This window comes from Tachypleus tridentatus, chromosome 8, assembly GCF_004210375.1.
Source record: "Tachypleus tridentatus isolate NWPU-2018 chromosome 8, ASM421037v1, whole genome shotgun sequence".
In the NCBI taxonomy this organism is placed as follows: domain Eukaryota; kingdom Metazoa; phylum Arthropoda; class Merostomata; order Xiphosura; family Limulidae; genus Tachypleus; species Tachypleus tridentatus.
The window spans coordinates 27,744,711-27,764,913 of record NC_134832.1 but is presented as its reverse complement, the minus strand read 5'-3'; the positions used below and the strand labels follow the sequence as shown (position 1 = coordinate 27,764,913).

General features: G+C 30.7%; 1 protein-coding gene across 1 annotated transcript; it reads left to right on the top strand.

Annotated features, from left to right (window-relative positions):
- The first annotated feature begins 499 nt into the window (after window positions 1–499).
- LOC143222042 (ADP-ribosylation factor-like protein 8B) lies at window positions 500–19,519 on the top strand. The gene is made up of 6 exons (XM_076447872.1): window positions 500–764; window positions 7,989–8,069; window positions 12,155–12,228; window positions 16,424–16,585; window positions 18,104–18,174; window positions 18,475–19,519. The coding sequence occupies exons 1-6, from the start codon at window positions 642–644 to the stop codon at window positions 18,522–18,524; spliced, it is 561 nt and encodes a 186-aa protein (XP_076303987.1). The 5' UTR covers window positions 500–641; the 3' UTR covers window positions 18,525–19,519.
- Window positions 19,520–20,203: the final 684 nt, after the last annotated feature.

Here is a 20,203-nt window from a genome sequence, read left to right as displayed (position 1 = left end):
AATAGTGGGATTGACCGTCACATTATAACGCCCCCACGGCTGGGAGGGCGAGCATGTTTGGCGCAACTCGGGCGCGAACCCGCGACCCTCAGATTACGAAGCGCACGCCTTAACGCGCTAGGCCATGCCGGGCCCCATTTGTTTAATATTATGCCAGGATGATGTGAAATTACAAGCTGATTGCTTAAATCCACTTTCACAAACCCTCTACGATAATGTTTTACTGGTTGTAATATTAGGTTTGAATCATATTTCGTAGATCAGACTTTAAATTTAGTTTTATGCTTCAAATAAAAAAAGAAAGATTGACAATTTTCAAATTATGAAGAATTATGCATTGTTTTTATTTTCATATATCATTAATAATTTCTATTTTCCAATTTGTTTTATAGATGCCAATTAGCGTTTGTTATATCATCAAGATTTTAACGTATTTGTGTACACTATGCTATAATTACTGGTATTTAAATTTTGTTCTTAGGTGGCGTAGCCTGTTCTTTATATCAGTTTTACCTAGAATGTATTGCTAAATAATAGAATTTAGTCATGTGAGTTGTGAGTTTTATGCTTGACAAGAGTTCATTAGGGTTAACTAATGGTATAGTTGTTTGAAGTCAAAAAGAAAGTATAATCGTAACAAAATGCTTGCTTTAATAAATAGAATTTTAGATTGGTTTCGAAGTCTATTTTGGAAGGAGGAAATGGAATTAACTCTTGTGGGATTGCAGTACTCGGGTAAAACAACATTCGTCAATGTAATAGCGGTAAGTTATATTTAAAATTCAGTCGTTTTAGTGATATGTCATCTAAGTTCTTTTCGAAATCCATTTGAAGTTTTATCCGTAGGATAGAATTTGATAGCTGTGTGTGCCAAATCCTATTCTTCGTATAAATTATAAATGTATATCCATCCTAATTTTCTTTAAATGTTATTTTTGTTTGTTTTTCATGAAACATTTTGGTTGTTTAGAGCAAAACATATTTAATGATAAATAATAATATAGTACTATTTCGTTATTTAAATTTTAGTTCTTATAGTCTATATTGGTGTACATAATACATTTAAATACTAACACTTGTAACACTAAATTTATTTTTCTTTAATTGGATGAAGAGCATTTCATTTTATACTTGCAGCTTTAGGAGGACTTCTGCTGAGGTTATGGCTTGTTTTGATTTTATTTTTTGAGTTTTATTAATATTAATAGTATGCTACTTGTGTAAGTCTTAACATATAATGTTTTTGTTGATAACAAATATATATTAACCTTTAGTTATGGATTAAATAAAATTACCAGTTTATTTAATTGCTTAATTAATAAGTTAATAGTATATTATGCAGAAACAAGTTCATAAAATAAAAATTTATTTTAACTGCCAAGCTTATGTCTTGCAAAACACTAACAGAAATTTGGGACAGGTGGCTGATTGTACTAAGTCAATCTAACAATAGAGTCTGAAACATCTGTTTAATTAGTTATCTAGTATTATTAATTTTTTATAACTGAGTTGTGTGTTAACACGTTATCTTTTCTTTTGGATATCCCAGCATTTTGCACTTTTTCTGGATCTTATTTCAGCATATAAGTAACAAAGGTTTGGAAAATTGGGTCTTATGCTCAAGAAAATAAAATCACAATTGAGCTAGCAACAAACAACATCTAGTACTGAGTGCTACATATAAGACACAATACCAACCTAGACCAAGCATACTTTGGGAAAAAGTATGCACTGTTAATATTACAAAGTGTAGAACTAAAGAAGAAACCAAGAGTATGCAAGATATGTCTGTATACATTTCATCATACTAATGAATACAATGAGGAAAATTCAAGGATGAAAGAAATAAATGGGAAAATGCTGCCAAAATGAGATAACCCACTATAAAGGTCAAACCAAGGAAACTATCAAGATAAAAAAAATAAAACAATCGAAAATGGAATAATTGTTCTGCATGGTACAGACACCTTCAGTTATTTTTTGAAATTCTTTATTGTCTTTTAGTTCAGTTTTAGATTTGCTTATGTAAGTAACATGGCTTTTCCATACTCTAGCTGCATACAAGATTCAAATCTAGTAATTTAAATAGCTGCCTTTGTGTGTGTGAGAATTATGTCATGATTTTTGCTAGATTGTTTGCTGATTATGACAGAGGTTTTCGTATACTTAAATGTTTTAGATAGAAATTTCCATTGGATTTTAAAAGCTAAACTTTGAGTTTCAGAGGTTGCTCAAATTTGATACTTAGGGGCTAGTTTCAATCCTAGTTTTAACTTTTTCTTAGCTTATAGGATGAATTATATGTAACTGGTGGGAGATAACCATTAAAGATTTCTTTAACACATTTCTCTCTGGCAACATTGCTTTTGACTAACACAAAGCAGAATTAAGTATACTGATACAGGTCTTCCTTTGGTCATAAGTTAAAAGTCATGCCATCATATTTATTGAACTATTTTATGAACATACGTTGATACGCTTATCAAATTGTAGATTATAATTCAAATTTTATTTTCATATATTAGTTAATTTCTTAATTTAAAAGTCATTATTAAGAAAGATCCTAAATATTTATTTTTATGTGGCATGTGGTATGTTAAATGCAGTATTGGTTCAAATTTGCTGTTTGATGTTTATATTAGATACTTAGATTATCAATACTGACAGTCTAGAATTGAGGATATGAACCTCGTATCTTTTCTATTTTCTGGGATATTAATGCATTTATTGAATCAACAGAGGTGGCCCATCTCTTCCAGTTTTTGAAAGTACTTGCTTACATACACCTATATTGTCCAATAACATATGTATAACTAGCCAAAACACCAGAATATCCCACTAATGGGTTTATCAGCCTCTGTGAAGTATTTGTTTAGGAAACTCTTCACTGGATTCTAAGCAGTAAGATAAAATATTTGTAAGCTCCAAAAATCATACTTGTTTAGACCCAAATACAGCTTAGTTACTAAGCTTGTTAAATTATAGTGGAATTCTGTGTTATTTATATAGTTATGAATTTTGGTTCTTTCAAAATGCATATATAATAGTTAAACTTTGTTTTACATTCTCCATGTGCAAAATGTAATAAGTCTTAGTAACTTGGCAAGCAGCAAATGAATACAAAGTTCATAGCTAGAAGAGGTAATTGTTTTCTATACTTCATTTACTGTTTCTTATTTTGAGAAAAATAAGAAATTTAAGAATTTATTTGTAAATAGTAATTATGTATATAATGTATTATAACCAAAATGTAACTGTTTTACAAATACTGTCCACTAGAACACAGTAAAAACCACTTTATAAAGGCTAGTTTTATTCTATTGGATACAGTAGCATGGGTGCATGTGCACTGTCTTTGCAACTTCTGTAATATTAATCAGATATGACAGGAAGGTCAGTAAAACAAAAATAATAGTGTAATGTTGGGTTTAAGCCATTTAGAATCAACATTTGTTTTTGTGTTATTTGTAGTCATTCTCAAATGTAAAGAACACATGTTGTATCTACTTCCTAATTTTTGGTGATTGTTGGATTGGCCAAATCAACCAAAACTGCACAGATATGATAGTGAAAATAATGTTTTTCTTTTAAAAATGTTTGAGAATTATCAGAAGGTTATAATGATTTTGCATCTAAAATTTGAAAATTTTCTAGTAGATAAAAGTTTTTTAATCTTAATATGAAAATTATTTTGAGTCTTGTATAGTCAACATTTAAAAAAAATTGAGAAAAACAATTAAAAAAAATTTAATGTTTACTGATAATTTAATGGATGTGCTTTTTGTATTAACCCTTTTGCTATGGACTGTATAATATACACAAGTGTTTCTACACATTTGCACATGTTAAGTATATGCACTATAACTTTTGATACAGCAAGTATATCTTTACAAAATTGGGTAGACTTTTAGTAAAGATACAAGTATTTTGTATACAAAATACTAGATTTTTTAATGAAATGTTTTTACTAAAGATTTTTTGAAAATAGTTCATTTCTTTTGGTCTAAGTGCAAAGTAATTTCATGTTATGATTAAAAAATTACTCATTGTCCCAAATTACATAAATACTTGACCCCCTTTTCTAATGTGCCTCTTTAGTTATGTTGATAATGAGCTTTCAATATACATAAATTGCTTGGAAGATGTGTTGCCCTCCAGTTTGGTAGTTAGGGTATAGGTTAATGCTGATTATATAACTAGTGCAGTGCATGTTATTGGGTGTAGTGTTGGAGTTTTGTTCAAACTTTTGGTACTTGTGCAAACAATATTTGGCAATGGTGGGAAATATGTTTGTTCTGTGGAGAAGTATTTATTCCAAATATATTTTTAGATAAGGAAAATGTTAACATGTGCTACAGCCAGAACTTAGTTTGTACTGAAATGTGTTGACTTTTGTGCTTGTAAGGAATTTAGGAACACATTGATACACTGTAATGATGTCAAAGTATGATGTTTGAGGAATGCCATTTAACTGCACATAGCTTAATGTGTTTTTTTCTTGCACTGCAGCAATGAAACATCTAAAACTTAAAACAAATTTACAGTTTAAAACCATGATATATGGATAGAAGTAGTACATAAATGTCATTATAGTAAATAAATAGCAATTTTACAAAATAACTATATGCCTGTTTTCTAAACTTTGAGATAGGTGTGTGTTCTATAGTGTTTTGCTTAAAAGGGCATCACTGAAGAAACTGGCAACAAGTAGCCTTGGAAAGTATAACATTCCTTAAAATATTAGATGTATGACTACACTGATTTCTTAATTTTTTCACAAAGGTGTTAAAAGCAATAAACCAGTTCAGTTAGATGAATTTCTGAGATGTTTTATTTTGCTTAGTTTAAAATTACACTACATAAGAGCTACACAACAAACATATTTGCAAAATATTTAAAATAGGATGTGCTATGGGAATAAGACAGGCAGCATGAACAAATACATAATTTAACCTAATCTGCCACATGCTTATTACCATAGAATCCCAAATAATCACACATGTATGATTATTTTCTAGCAGTTTGTAACTAGTTAGTTTGTTTAGATGTATGATAAAATTAACATTTCAGCTCATTTATTTTATTATCAGCAAATATTCAATTTTAAAAAGTGTATGTATGTTTTTTATTTCCTTGCTTTTCAATAGGCAACTGTCCAGAAAATCATATGACAAAGTCCTTTTTTCACACTGTACTATTACACTGTGTAACACAAATTTTGTTTCTGGATAGTATGTTATTTCTTAATTTACTTGTGTTGTAAAAGTACAGAAGGTGGCCATTATTCTCTTCAAACTTTGCTTTTGTGACTTGGATAATGAAATTTAGAAATTAACCTATTTTCTATGTAAAAATGGGCAAATTTGCACATTTTCATTTACATAAGATCTGAATAAAACATCTGAATCAAGATTTACATGTATTTATACTAAAGTTATACAAAAATGTTTAGAAGTGAGTAGTTTTTCAAGACTTGCTACTGTAATTTAAAGCACTTTCATGTATCAGTCCCCAAATATAGTCTCCCATCATGTTTTTGTTATATGCTCCTTGGTAGCAGCATTTAAAGTCCAGTATATCTTGGTGGAAACACTCGTCTTTCTCCTCTGAGTATGCTCTCATGTTTTCCTTGAATTTATCAAGATGAGCATCAAGGATATGGACTTTCAGGGACATCCTGCAGCCCATTTTGCTGTAGTTCTTCACCAGAGCCTCAATCAGTTCCATATAATTTTCAGCCTTGTGATTGCCCACAAAGCCCTGAACCACTGTGACAAAGCTGTCTCATGCTTTTTTTCCTTCCTACTGAGCTTCTTGGGGAATTCTCTGCACTCCAAGATCTTTATTTGTGGTCAAACGAGGATACCAGCTTTGACCTTTGCCTCAGACAGCTTAGGGAAGGTACCCTAAAGGTACCTGAAGGCTGCAGACTCCTTATCAAGACCTGTGGCAAATGGTTTCATAAGACCCAGTTTTGTATGGAATGGTGGGAACAACACCTTCTGGAGACCCACTAGTGGCTTACACTTGACATGGTCCCTCTCCACAGAGAACTCAGTCTGTTGGAGTGTGCTGCAGTATATACCTGCTGTCCCAAAGGCAAAGATAATGGGGAAACTTGGTAAAGCCTCCTTCTCATGAGTTCTACAACATTCTAGAAAATTTTTGAAAAGCTTTATAAGTTCAAGAAAATTCTCTCAGCTATTCAGCACTGAATCTACTTGGAATGTTCTGGAAAATGGGTAAATTTGAAAATTTCATTACCCAGATCACAAAAACAAAGTTTGAAGGGATAAATAGGTCTTTTCCATTTACTTTAGGCACAAGCAATTTGGAAATAACACTTTTTGTGCAGGAACAAGAAAAAGTAAAAATGTTGTTAGTGTTATTCAGAACTTCATAGTGAATGTTTCACAGGTTCTTATTGTATAAAGATATACATAAAAATTATTTCTTTAGCTATAGTTATTACATCTGTAGTATTTGTTTTTTAAACAAGTCAGTTATAATAATAGTAGAATCTCAAATATCCATACTTATTTCAACTGAGACTAGTTATCTGCAATATCTTACTGAGTTGCATTACCAGTAATGATGGAATGCACATGTGTGTTCCATAAAAATGCATAATAAAAGAAATTTGCCAGGCTTCATTCAAGAATATTGCACTCACTGCCTTGCTAATCAGTATAGACTGTAATAGTTCATTTATGAAGTTGCAGGTCTAAAGTGAAAATGGGTAGTTCTAACTTTAGATCACAAACTAGAAATTGCTGAAAGCCTTAAAAAATTGATACAAAAATACTTTGTTCAGTACTGTTAAAGCAACTGTTAGTGATATAATGGACAATGATGGAAAGTTGAAACACTCACTGAAATGAAAAACTGATTAACTTTCTCAAGTATATGAAGAAAAACTTGTTAATAAACAACAAGGTTTTGTATGTATGTATTATGTTTAGTGTAAAAGTAAATGTAGCAACATAAAGGCAAATTAATTTTAAAACATTTTTCTGGTATTGTAGCTATTGCAGACATCTTGTTTCCTGTCATGTTTCTGTTTCTTGTACTTCATTAGTACAGTTTAGAAATTAAAAAAAAACAACACTTAATTGCCAAAGCATACTTTTGTACAGAGTTATCTTGTAGCTTGATGGATCACTACACAATTTGATGACATCATAAGATGCCATCCTATACATTCTTGCAGTTACTCAAACTAAAGAAATAGTATATTTCATGTGTTAAGTGAGACCATGAAATCAACTAATCTTGTATTATCTCATGAAGCCCTCATTTTGTGGAATTTGTGGATTGTTGTGAAGGAATGGCTGCCATTTATATGACTAACTTTATTTTCACATTAATATCAACAAAAACACTAACCTTGCTGACTTGCAAGTTCTTGTGAATGATAGTAAAGTTATTTCATGTTAACAATAACAAAGTAATCAGTGTTAGAAATACAGATAACTAGATAATGTTATTTATTATTAATCTAAAGGCCTGATTTGCAAATAATTTGAATATAATGGGTAAAACCAATTCAATTAACCTACTTCATAGCATAAGTCTCTTCTGAAAGTTGATATAAATTGTATCCAGACTACTAGTCTGTCATATTGTAGCAGATCTAATGGTTCCTGGTATTGTTGGGTGAAAGGTCTGGTTGGCATTGGATATTGTAGACACAATGTGGTTGACGTATTATAAAATATTGTTTACTGTCACCCTTAGGTTCTTAGGATCATTGAAAAATTTTTTTGTATATAGATTTTTTTAATCTTTATATTTAATGATAAAAGTAATTTAATGCTTTTAGATTAACTATTTTTATATCTAAGGTTTAAACAGCAGTATACTGTTGTGAAAGAAATTTGTGTTCTGCATTTCAGTATATACAAATTATGGCTTTATTATCATGTTCACAAGAGATTTGCCTTCAGTTTTAAAATTTGTTCATTACTGTTTTGTTTTGTATATTTTAGTCTGGCCAATTTTGTGAAGATATGATCCCCACTGTGGGCTTCAACATGAGGAAAGTGACTAAAGGAAATGTCACCATTAAGGTAAGATCTGAGTTTGATTAGCCATGAAATCAGCTTACTAAACAAAGGTAAAAACAGATGCTAACTGCTTTACCCAAGTAGCAAAATTTTAGGGAAATTATTTCATATAAGAAAGCTATGTGCACAATATTTCAAGTCTTCTGTCACTATAATCTTTATTAAAATTCTCAGTAAAGTAATGCTGCATAAAGTTGGAACTGGTTTGTTTGTTGATTTTTACTCTATCAGATTATTCCAAGTATTCATATCTTATGAGAATAATTTATTAGTTGAATGTAATCAGAAACATCCATTGATGTAACTTAAATTAATTTTCTACTTTGAACATAATTATTTACTTCCATTCATATAAAATTTTTGCTTGTTCACTGGCCTTTCTACTATACTATGGTTGGGAGATCAAGTTAGTGTTAAGTAAAATAATTGATCAAAGTTGTGAATAGTTTGATTAATGTAAAGAAAAAAAAACAAAAACTCCACTAATGAAAGTTAGCATTTTGAAGAAACCAGCTTATATTGTTTCTTGGGAATTTCATACAAAGTATTTAAGACATTCCATTATTTTTGTAGTTGTTTATTCTTGTGCACCAAAGGTAATAAGTTACATCATGAAACATCCAAAGTATGTGCAATGATGTAATATTTGTATACATAATTTATAAAATAAACTTGTTTTTTTCAATTAGGTTAATCCTGTAGAGATAATCAAGACTCAGAATTATTAATTTTAAGTTGACTTGCATGCTCAAACACATGTGGCTGTGGAACATTAGCAAAATACAAGTTATGTTGGATATTTGAATGTGAAAAATTAGAAACTAGATCTAAGGAAGATGAAAATCTAACTCTCATTGAAGCAGCATTGAAAATAAGATTTTTGTTGTACGTAAAATGGAAACACTCCAATGAAATAAACTTACACTAATTTTGATGAAACTTTGTAGAATGGACAGCAGCTGCCTGTTGTGGAGACAAAAGTGTAGAGGATGATGCTTCGAAAATCTTCAGCCTTTTGTCTTTAAATAAAGTAAAGGTGGAAGACTTTCAAAACGTCATCTACGCTTGTCTCTACAACAGGCAGTTGCCATCCATTCTACAAAGTTTCATTATGAATATTCTGCCTAAACAATCTATCAAAGAATTACATTCATTTTATTCTTCAACTTTCATTAATTTTATTCACTTTTCTACAAAAACATTTCAAAACTTTTTTATATTTCACATAACTAATATATGCCAAATAGTAGTATAGTACTGTATTTATTTTAAAAGCTGTGCTATAATAATAAAATAATTGTGAAACAATAATGGTGTTTTAAACATTGTTAAAAAAATGTTACAATTCTTGTGCAAGAGAACACCAAAAGCAATTTAGTAAGTTTATTTTCACATCAGTTATTCTATTACTAATCCTGATGAAGGTGTAATAACAAAATGGTGTCTGAAGTGTACTTATTATCTAGGAAGTAAATGTTCTTTTTTCCTAAAATTCTTAACAAAAATCTAAATATTATCTGCTACAAATTCTGAAAAGTAGAGGTGGAGTAATATAGTAGATGAACATCACAGCTTAGAAATATTTTGATTACCTTTCGAAGGATTATTACTGTTGTGACTTATTGTCATTGTGCAGTACAACAGGAAGTTAGAATGCAAGATATAAAATGGTTGTAAAGATTATTTCAAAACATTTTCAAGGAAAGTCTTATTGAACATTTATAAAGTAAATTAAAGATAAGAATGTGGAATAACAATGGAAATATTAAAATGTACAGACATAAAAGGATAAATTTGAACATTACCAGAAGTATTTAAGTATTAAGATAGATTGTATTTATTGGAGTTGGGTGACAAACTTGATGGGTAACATAAGATAATTGATTAATTCAAAGTATGGTTAGAATGATTAATATCAAGAAAAAATTTCCAGTTTTCATTTTTCCAGTTATCCAGTTAATTGAAATACTGGCATTATTTTATTTTTTATTCAGACTTTGAATTAATTTAAATATTGGCATATTTATTATTGTAACATTTGATTAATTCAGGTTTACTCAAATTAATGACATGACTCATGAAAATAATCAACTGTTGTTGATTTTTATTATCAGATTATTCCAAATATTCATATCTTGTAAGAATAATTTTAGTTGAATGTAATCAGAAACATCCATTGATGTAACCTAGATGAAATGAATTTTCTACCTTGAACATAATTATTTACATTACTTCCATTCATATATAAAAGTTTGGAGAAAATTTTGCTTCTTCACTGGCCTTTCTACTATACTAACTATGGTTGGGTGATCAAGTTAGTGTTAAGTAAAATAATTCATTAAAGTTGTGAATAGTTTGATTAATGTAAAGAAAAAAAAAACACTAATGAAAGTTAGCATTTCCTATGGCCTGGCATGGCCTAGCGTGTTAAGGCGTGCGCTTCGTAATCTGAGGGTCGCGGGTTTGCGCCCGAGTCGTGCCAAAACATGCTCGCCCTCCCAGCCTTGGGGCGTTATAATGTGACGGTCAATCCCACTATTTGTTGGTAAAAGAGTAGCCCAAGAGTTGGCGGTGGGTGGTGATGACTAGCTGCCTTCCCTCTAGTCTTACACTGCTAAATTAGGGACGGCTAGCACAGATAGCCCTTGAGTTGCTTTGTGCGAAATTCCAAAACAAACAAACAAAAGCATTTCCTATAAATAACATTTTCAGTTATTCCAGTTATTCAAATAATCAAAATATTATGGTTATGATTTCTCATTATTTTATTCTATTATTAATTTGTCATACAGCTCAGTAAACAAGTGTTTCTGACTATTACAATTCTAGATTATTCCAGCTATTCAAGTCTCAAGTGTGAATAATCCATTAGTTGTATGTAAATGATTAATTGATTGTCACATTTCTTATCACATTCTCTCCAATACTAATGTTAAATGTCAGAAAGTGCATATTTGGTACTGTTTGTGGTCAAAATCTGATGTGGTGAAAGCAATAAATTTACTCTGTGAGTTAATACCAAGGTCAACACCAGTGTTCACATGTGGTCAATATAGGGATGTTTATCCTTGTGAACAAATATTGCAGTCTATGACCTTTGTAACGAACTTTGTGATTTAAGCAATCCCAAAATCAAAGACAACAACAAGTTTATAGGTGTTTACCTTAAAGTTGCTTTACATTGGTGTGGCAATATATCAGTCAAGTTGATTATGTCCATTATGAGATGCTTTGCTATCTATCTTGATTTCCATGGGTTAATGTTTAACTGGACTTCACAGACAGAGTAGTATTACAAGTTATTATAATCCATTTTTCTGAGTCTGGGAATGATTCTGACATTCCTTGTAGTTATTGACATGTTGTTTTGCTGTCTTTGTGAAGTTTTAGAGTAAATCACAATCACTGGCAACTAGCTGTTTCATTCCACTTTTTCCTTTCTTCCAGGATAATTGTTTATTAACTTGAGAATTGACTCTAGAACAGAGTGGAAGTCTTGTTAAAAAATCTTTTAAAGATATATGTAAAATCTTCACGAGCTAATTGAATCGATTAGAGATTACACATTTTATCTTGCAGAAATAAAAATGTTTTTAATCTGTAAGCTCATTTATTCTTGTTGGCAAATTGGGCATTAGTTGCATGTAGACTTGTACATGATATTCAGTGCCTTCTCATGTTGGGGAAAAAAACTTGTGAATACAGGTTTTTAACTGAATAAATATGAAATCATATAAAAAAAATTAAAAATATTAAATTTCATTATTTTGTAATAAATTTAGTTATCTTTTTTGAGTGGGGGAGTGTTTGGCCTAATCATTAGGGTCTCTGGTTTAGAATGTGATTCTGCTGAAAACACACTATGCTTTTAGCTGTTGCTGTTTACAGCTTTTCTTTGTCATTTGTTCAAAATAATTAAGACATTGAATCTTTAAGGTCCCTGACCTGTCCATAAGTACCATACAGGCTATGAACTCCAGCTTTTTTTTTATCTCCTACATACTTTATAAATTAAGTACATAAAAATAACTGTATTATAAAAACATTTCAATATATTTTATTTACTTATTTTCTAATTTGTTTTTCAGATTTGGGACATAGGAGGACAACCACGGTTCCGAAGCATGTGGGAGCGTTATTGCAGAGGTGTGAATGCTATTGTGTAAGTAGTAAATGACTTGTGTACTTAGTAAATTATGAAATTACATTGCTGGCAGAGAATTGGCATGAGGGTGTGTGTGTGTTTATTTGTGTTTAGATGTAGAGGGGGAGGGAGTTATCAGTGTTAAAATATGTAGAGTAGATTTTAAGAATTTTCAGTGAACAAACCATATGTTGGAAAAGAAAGTTTCATTTTGTTAGTACAAATGAAGATTAGTTTTTAAATAGTGACTTTTATTATAAAATAAAGCATGAATCTGGTACATGGATTCTACTGTAGCTTAATGAATGTGATTTTTTTTTTAAAGAGCAGAATATGGAGTTTAAGTACCTGTATAAGGTTTAGTTTTTGAAGTTTATTTGAAATTATTTTATTCAGCTTAAAAGGTTCAACAAATTCCATGACAGCTTGAACTTGTTTAGTGATATTTGTGACTATCACAGATCTTCATCATGATTTAATAAATACCTATACTAGTGAAGTAAAATGTTATTTCCTACCTAATAAACTTGAGCAAGGGAACGAAACTATCTGAATTGTTAAAAAATAGTTTTGTTAGAGCTTAATAATACTCTGGTGATACTGAGAAGGTTTGTAAATCATTAATAATTTTTTAATGTACATGTTAAGAATACAGAAGAATCTGTTATCCATACTGGCAGAACTGTGATGGTAATAATTAGAATATTTATGACACATACAACTGTTTTTGCTTTCCTCCATTCTGAAAATGTAAAGAAATTCAACCATTTAGTTTTGGTTCAAAGTATTAAATGTTTTGGAGCAATTGTTAAAAGTTTAAGTCTACTGGTGATTTGTCATATTGGGTACAGTCTGCCTCTGACACCTTGAATATAATTGGTACAGGGCACAGCTTGGAAAAATTCTGCACATGTTTAAAGTATCAGCAGTCAAATGGTTAACTGAAAATTAGGCTCTGTTTCTGATTTTACTCGATTTTGGAAACTGTACTTGTTTGAAAATTAATGTTTTCATTTAATTTGTCAATATACCACTTTACTATTTAATGGTTTTTGTTATTTTCTAGTTACACAATTGAGTCTTCATACATTATATTACGTACACAAAATACAGCTCAGAAATACTATTAGTCGTGTGTGTTTATATACAAAGCAGAGTTGTCCACATTTCTGTTTAGTATCACAAGTTTTTGTGAGGAACTTGCTGAACCAGTTTCAGTGCCACTTGGTAGAGAAACTTGTTGGGGGACCCCTGAAAGAAATTTCTGTTGAAACAGGTAAACAATTGGATGAATATTGCAGATTGGCAGCTCTATCAATTTCACCATGTCAGCATTGTCAATGAGGGTTCAACTGAGCAAGGATGTTATAGCACATTACTTGAAGCAAATTTTGAAATTTGGACAGTGGAGAAAGTTGACCCAGTGTTTTCATGGTTTTATTCTCTTCTGTTTGTTATATCCAAGAAGATGGTAGATTGGTGTCCAGGCAATGATATTTCTCATCTCAACTAATTCTTAGATCCTCTCAGCTTGATAATGGAGTCATTCCTCTGTTGAAATGTTTTACCAGGACTGTGAATGACTGTTTATCTCCAGCGCCTGTTTAAATATTCTAACAGCAGAGTTCTCTTACTATCTGTGTTTTGTGCACAGAGGTCAGGTGCTGTTGTTCAAGACTAGTCTTGAGATTACCAACAGCAACATGTGTTCTATAGAATTGTACAAGCTTTTTTTTGTCACCTCCATCTCTCAGGCCTGTGCACACACCATCATATGGACAATTACTGCTAGCACCATCTCATCAGTTGGTGAAACATCATATTACTTTCCTTTCAGAAGTTACCAATGCAATCTTTATTATTAGTCAAAATCTGTACTCACTTCAACACAATATATCATCCACTTGGATATCTTTTTCAACACATCTTGGCCAGATTCAGTCGATTCTCATCTGCTATGGAACAGCAGTTAGTATCTTACTCACATAACCTTCTTCCACTGTGCAGATGGTTCTTTATATTTTGTAGATGTTGGAATTACTCAAATCCCTTGTTTTTTTGGGATGAGTGCACATGAAATCTCTTCACAACCAATGAATCATGGACAATGATCAACATCTTATATTTTGAGTGGTGGCTGGATCAGAGCAACATTATAATAATAGGTGTTCTTATGCCTACACTTTGTCCCAAGATCCATCTCTTCACAGATGTCTCACTTTAAAGATGGGGTATATGGTCCAGGGCCTATTGATGAATGACGAGGCTTCCCTTCACATCAGTGTTTCAGAACTTTATACTGTTCAAAGTGTGATGCTCAAGGTCTTGAATTACTGGGGAAAAATTGTCATGTTTCACTCTGAAAACTTCACAGTGGTGTTTTACATTTCTTGTTAGGGAGCACTCATTCCTGACCTCTTTGTTTTCGAAAATTGGATCTTCTTTATTGGGTTCACTCCCGTTGTATCAGCCTACTAGCTTGTTTTCCAGAGGTCATGCATTTTATAGCAGATCAAATGTCTCCACCCCACCAGATTCTCCTGACCAAATGGATGCTATATCATAAAGTTTTCCATTGGACTTGCTCTTGGTTTGGGACACCTATGATCAGTGCATTTGCCACTCATTGGAACATTCAATTTCCAAAGTGTTCAGGTAATTTTAGGTTAGATTTAGTCCACATTGAGAGCAGGCTTTGTGCTTCAGAACTCAGTGTGCTTCAAATCTTTTTTTTCACCTTAAAGTTACACTATATTTGGGTTCAGTTATGAACCTTATTGTAAAATTGCATTATTTATGGACTTGCTGGAAATTTTAAAGTATGGTTGTGCTTGAGCATCATTTTACATGTTTTTAGCCAAACCTTAAAGTCTTGCTTTTCTGTAGCAATCTTCTGGTCCTGTGATTTATTATGATTTAGCAGGAATATAAATCTCGTTGATCTTTGGTTTAACAGGTACCCATTAGACTAATTTTGGGTGAGTATATTTACCAGCCTCTTGCTACATTCTGCTTATGTTTAACAGGAATCTTTTCAGATACTCTTCTCAGACTTAATAGAAATTCTTGAAGTTAATTTGTTTTTAATTTAACATGACCTGGTCAGTTTTAACTTTTCTATATTGTACAGTTCCAAATAATAGTAAGGTCCTGAATAATGGTATAGGGTGGACAAAATTGCAAATTTATAATAATAATAATAACACAGGGTAGAAAAGTTTTGTTTTTGTTTTTCCTCTATACTTCATGTGCATTATTTTTGTTTTGCTCATGGTAACTGTGGTGGCAGTATTGATACTACTACATTTATTTATACAAAGTACAAAAGAAAATGCTTTTGTTCATTTAGCTCCAAGTTTTTGTAACATTTTCTATATAAAATTGAATCTTTGCCGATAATAAAATAATTGAGCTGAAATGTTAATTTTATCAACTATCTGAGCAAACTGGCTAGTTACACACTGATAACCTGCCAGTTTCCCTTATGTTAAATGAAAACACTTCTACTCCAAGTTTCAGTTAAGTCAAAGCCTATACACTGCTTTATGGCATAGCTCTTTATATGTCACAGAATGTTACAATTAGACTGCCTAGCTCGCAGTTGCTTGACTAATGACTAAAGTGAACAATACTTGCTTGCAGATTTGCTGGGTAAGTGAAGTCAAAATTTCTGTTAAGAAAATGATACCAGCAGATTTCCTTTCCTTGTTAGCCAAAATGTAATAATCATACAATCCTGAATAAGTATTGTACAGAGTGGAAAAAGTCTGAGAATAAATAATTGTACATGTACAGTTATCAGGAACTATATAGTAGGTAATTCAGGCTGAAGGGGGAGGGGCAGTGAAGAAACTGATGGACCCACTTATTATTTAATATAAAATTACATTTAAAGAATTATAAGAAAATCAGAGACTATCTTAATATGCTTTCAGGATTAAATCAGAGTATGAGCAAAGAAAACAAAGAATAAACTCGTGTAAAACCTAAACCACACACTTGAATCTATGATAGTGGGTTGGTTCACAAACAATGTAATTGTTTATTGTTCAACTGTGTAAGTTGTGATTAATAAATGGTATTTTTTCCCACCTTTACAGGCAACACACTACTTCTCTTCAGAAATATGGCACTTATTAAAGTTCTCTTGCAACTAGTTTTTCTACATCTATAGTCATAAATTATCATACAGTTTTTTAATGGTTTATTGTAGTTACATGGTTGATGCTGCTGATCACGATAAAATTCAAGCATCTCGAAATGAACTACATAGTCTTCTTGACAAACATCAATTAGCTGGGCTCCCCGTCTTAGTTCTTGGAAATAAACGAGATCTTCCAAATGCTCTAGATGAGAAGGAACTCATTGAACAAATGTGAGCTATATTATGGTTTTAATATATGTATTTCATAGTAAATAATTGTTTCAAAGCTTATTTTTGTTTTTAATCTCAATACAATCAAATCTCTTTTATTGTTTTATTCCCTTTTTTTAAACAGTTAATGTTACTAGTTTGTTATCAGTGTTTTATTTGGCTTTAATGTAGAAAAAAACAATTCTGTATGAATAAATTTGAAAATTGTTTGTGTAATTCAGAATGTTTGTTAAAATTATAAAGAATTGCTGATCTTAATTCTGATTACTTGTTATTGTTTAAGCAGACCAAAAATATGCAACTCACTATGTTGATGCAAGTTTTGCATATTGTTTACTGTTCTAGGATACTGTGCATTATTGTATACGTAATATGGTGTAAATCTGTTGTCTAAATGGTTATACTGATTTTGATACTTTTTGCCAAATACCATAATGAAATAGGAACACATAGGGTGTCCAAAAAATCTGGAAACATGGGTGATTTGTAGCTTTTCGTAATTTCACGTGTGACTGATTACGGCACTGCCAAAACACGAGAAGGATGAGTTAATCTTGATGGTAATCCAAACTTGTTTTTAATTACAAGGACAGCATGTGGAAAACATTCTTTAAAATTTGTTGAAGTGTCTGTGGTTCCAGACTTTTCAGACACCCTGTGTAATTATTTCTTTATAGTTTACCCTTAAATATGAATAAGGGGATATAATATACAATAGTAAAATGTAAAAATTGAGAGAAAATACTTGAATAATTTTTTTTCTCTTAGTGTATTGGTAAAGCCTGTCTTTAGTACTGCTAAGTTTGGTTACAGCTTCTATTAAGGTAAAACCAGGCCTGTACAATGTTTAACTCGTGCATGTTCTCTGTTAAGTCCAAGACTGCATGAAACCACACTTTAAAGACTCTGAATTAAAATTACAAAATAATATACTACAAACTAGTGTTATTTAAAAGTTTGTTTTTTCATAAATGCCTCTGATGATGCCTGTAGTAGTACAGCTTATGTTTAAAATCTAGTTTCCAAGTAAATTCTTGATCTGTTCAAGAGGAAGGTGCACATATAAAATTCATATAAAAACCAACTCCTCCCCTCTAAATTGTGATTAGCTGGACACAAAAGTACACAGATTCTGTAAATATTATTGGTTGGATACAATGTTTGTTCATTGTTATTTGATTTATTGTACTTTAGAAAAATGTTAAATATTTTAATTAGAAAATGAATGATTAATATTAGTGTTTTATGTAGCACATGGTTACAAGTATCCATGTGTTTTAATCTCTAGTATTGAGAAAATATTATATTTGAGGTTTTTGTGAGTCTCTTTTACTTCATATGCATTAGGCACCACAATTTTTTTTTTCAATTTCACCTCTGATGAAAAAGAAAAAAAAAAAAAAAATATGGATACGAAATACTTGATAGTTGTGAAACATTTCATAAATAATGTGGCTAAAATTATTTTTGTAATGTCTTTGAAAAGAGCCATTTAAAACTATTTTATGTTTATAACAGGAACTTGTCAGCAATACAAGATCGTGAAATCTGCTGTTATTCCATTTCTTGCAAGGAGAAAGATAATATAGGTAAGAAATGAAGAAAAGTGACAGATAAAAAAGAGAGGGTTCAAAAATCAAGCTGCTAAAAAGAAAAGAATATAACAGAACTTAACTGAGGAAAATAATGTGTGATAAAACTGTAGTATGCAAAATAAAAACGTTGAATAACAGAAACTATAGAAGTGACCATTTCAACATCCGTTTTTATTTTTACATTTTTCAAGACTATTTAAATAAGTATTCTTGCAGCTAAAAATGTAGGTCTAAAATGGATAAAATGATTCCCTTATATTTTGTTTAAATGTATTTATTTCTTACTGGTTACAGATATCACTCTCCAGTGGCTGATTTCACATTCCAAGTCAAGAAGTCATTGAAGATACAACTGTTGCTGTCTTTGAAGTATCTGATCTCTTCCTTCTCCCTGAAATGTTCTAGACATTCTAGAAATAAGGATGAATGATGAGCCACAACACTGTTTGAAACTATCATCAGTGTGTTTTTGCACATCTGACATTTACATACAAATTAATATTTTAATGCTTTATAATGCTTGTTTTGTATTGTGATCTAATATTTGACTTTTACTTGTATATCAACATTAAAAAAGTTGCTATAACAGATTGTTAGGAAATGTTTGCACGTTGGTGTTAGATCTGCATTTTTCTCATTCAGAAAGAATATTGAGTTGATATAGAACATTGATGCTTTGCATATATTCTTATGTAAAGAAAGATTCTTGTTAAGTAAGGCTAATAAGTACTTCCCGAGGTTTTATGTAAATTTTTGGTCAGTGACCTCTTTTATGATGTATTTATTAAGTTATGCTTTAAAATAAAACAACTTTTCAAGTGAGTATATTCATTTGTAATACCAGTTTGAGATAAATGTCAAATTTTTTTAAATATGGTATTTACCTGTTTAAACACAACAAACCTGTAATAGTTTATTATGCAGATATTTGAAAGAAACAAAACAGAACTCTTTTGTTACGTATAATATTCTTAGTGTTATAATTTGAGTAATATATTTGCAAAATGTTAGTGTTCTTAACTGCTGTATCAACATTGTTTTGGTATTATGTTTATTTAATTAAAATTATACACAGGATTTCTAGCTTAAGATATTTAATTTCTTCATGGGTAGCTTTACAACTTCCTGGCATTTTACCAAAACTGTACTACAATTCATTTTTGTCTTGTAAAAGTACGTTGTTTGTGTTAGAATACAATATAATAGGAAAAGTGGATTTGAATAGCAGTGCATTAAGTTTTTTCAAGTTAACTGATAAAACAAAGGCATGATTTCTCAATATTTTTCTTGACTTTTTTCTTGTGTATCAGTAATTAATAAATACAAGTTTCATATAAAACTTGTGTGTGTGTATGTATGTATGTATATGTATATATATATATATATATATGTGATATTTCTTCCTTAGTGCCAAGTATTCTTATTGATTAGGATCCAAGCAGAAATAAGCATTAAACTTTCAGTTTAAACTTTATGAACCTTATTTTCTTTTAAATTATCTAAACCAACCAAACAAGATCAACTATGTTACTCAAAACAGTCATGTTTCAAAACAAGTGTTATTTGATATTGCAAGTTGCATAGTTGTCAAGTTTATGACTTGTTATTCTTTCACATACCCTTCCTGCTGATAAATAATGTACTTTAGAACTTAGAGGTTGTTTACCACAACTATGAGCAACAAAGACCTTTACAGGACTTGTTTGTGAAGCCTAATTTATACTTTTTATGAATATTTTACTGTATGAGACTGACATTAAAGTCAAAAGTATTTTAATCCTCTAGATACAGGCCTGGATTGTTTTACACATGGCACAACTTAATTATAAATGTATGTATGGCATAAATAATTAAAATGTTTTATCATCCAAGTTTTAACTTATCAATTAAAAAAGTTAAATCTTCATTTCTGTGTGGCACATAATACATGTTTTCTGAAATCTCCTTGCTTTAATTTTAATATTATAGTAACTATACTGTCTGACTTATACTAGAACAATGCATAAATAATACCAAGGTCAAA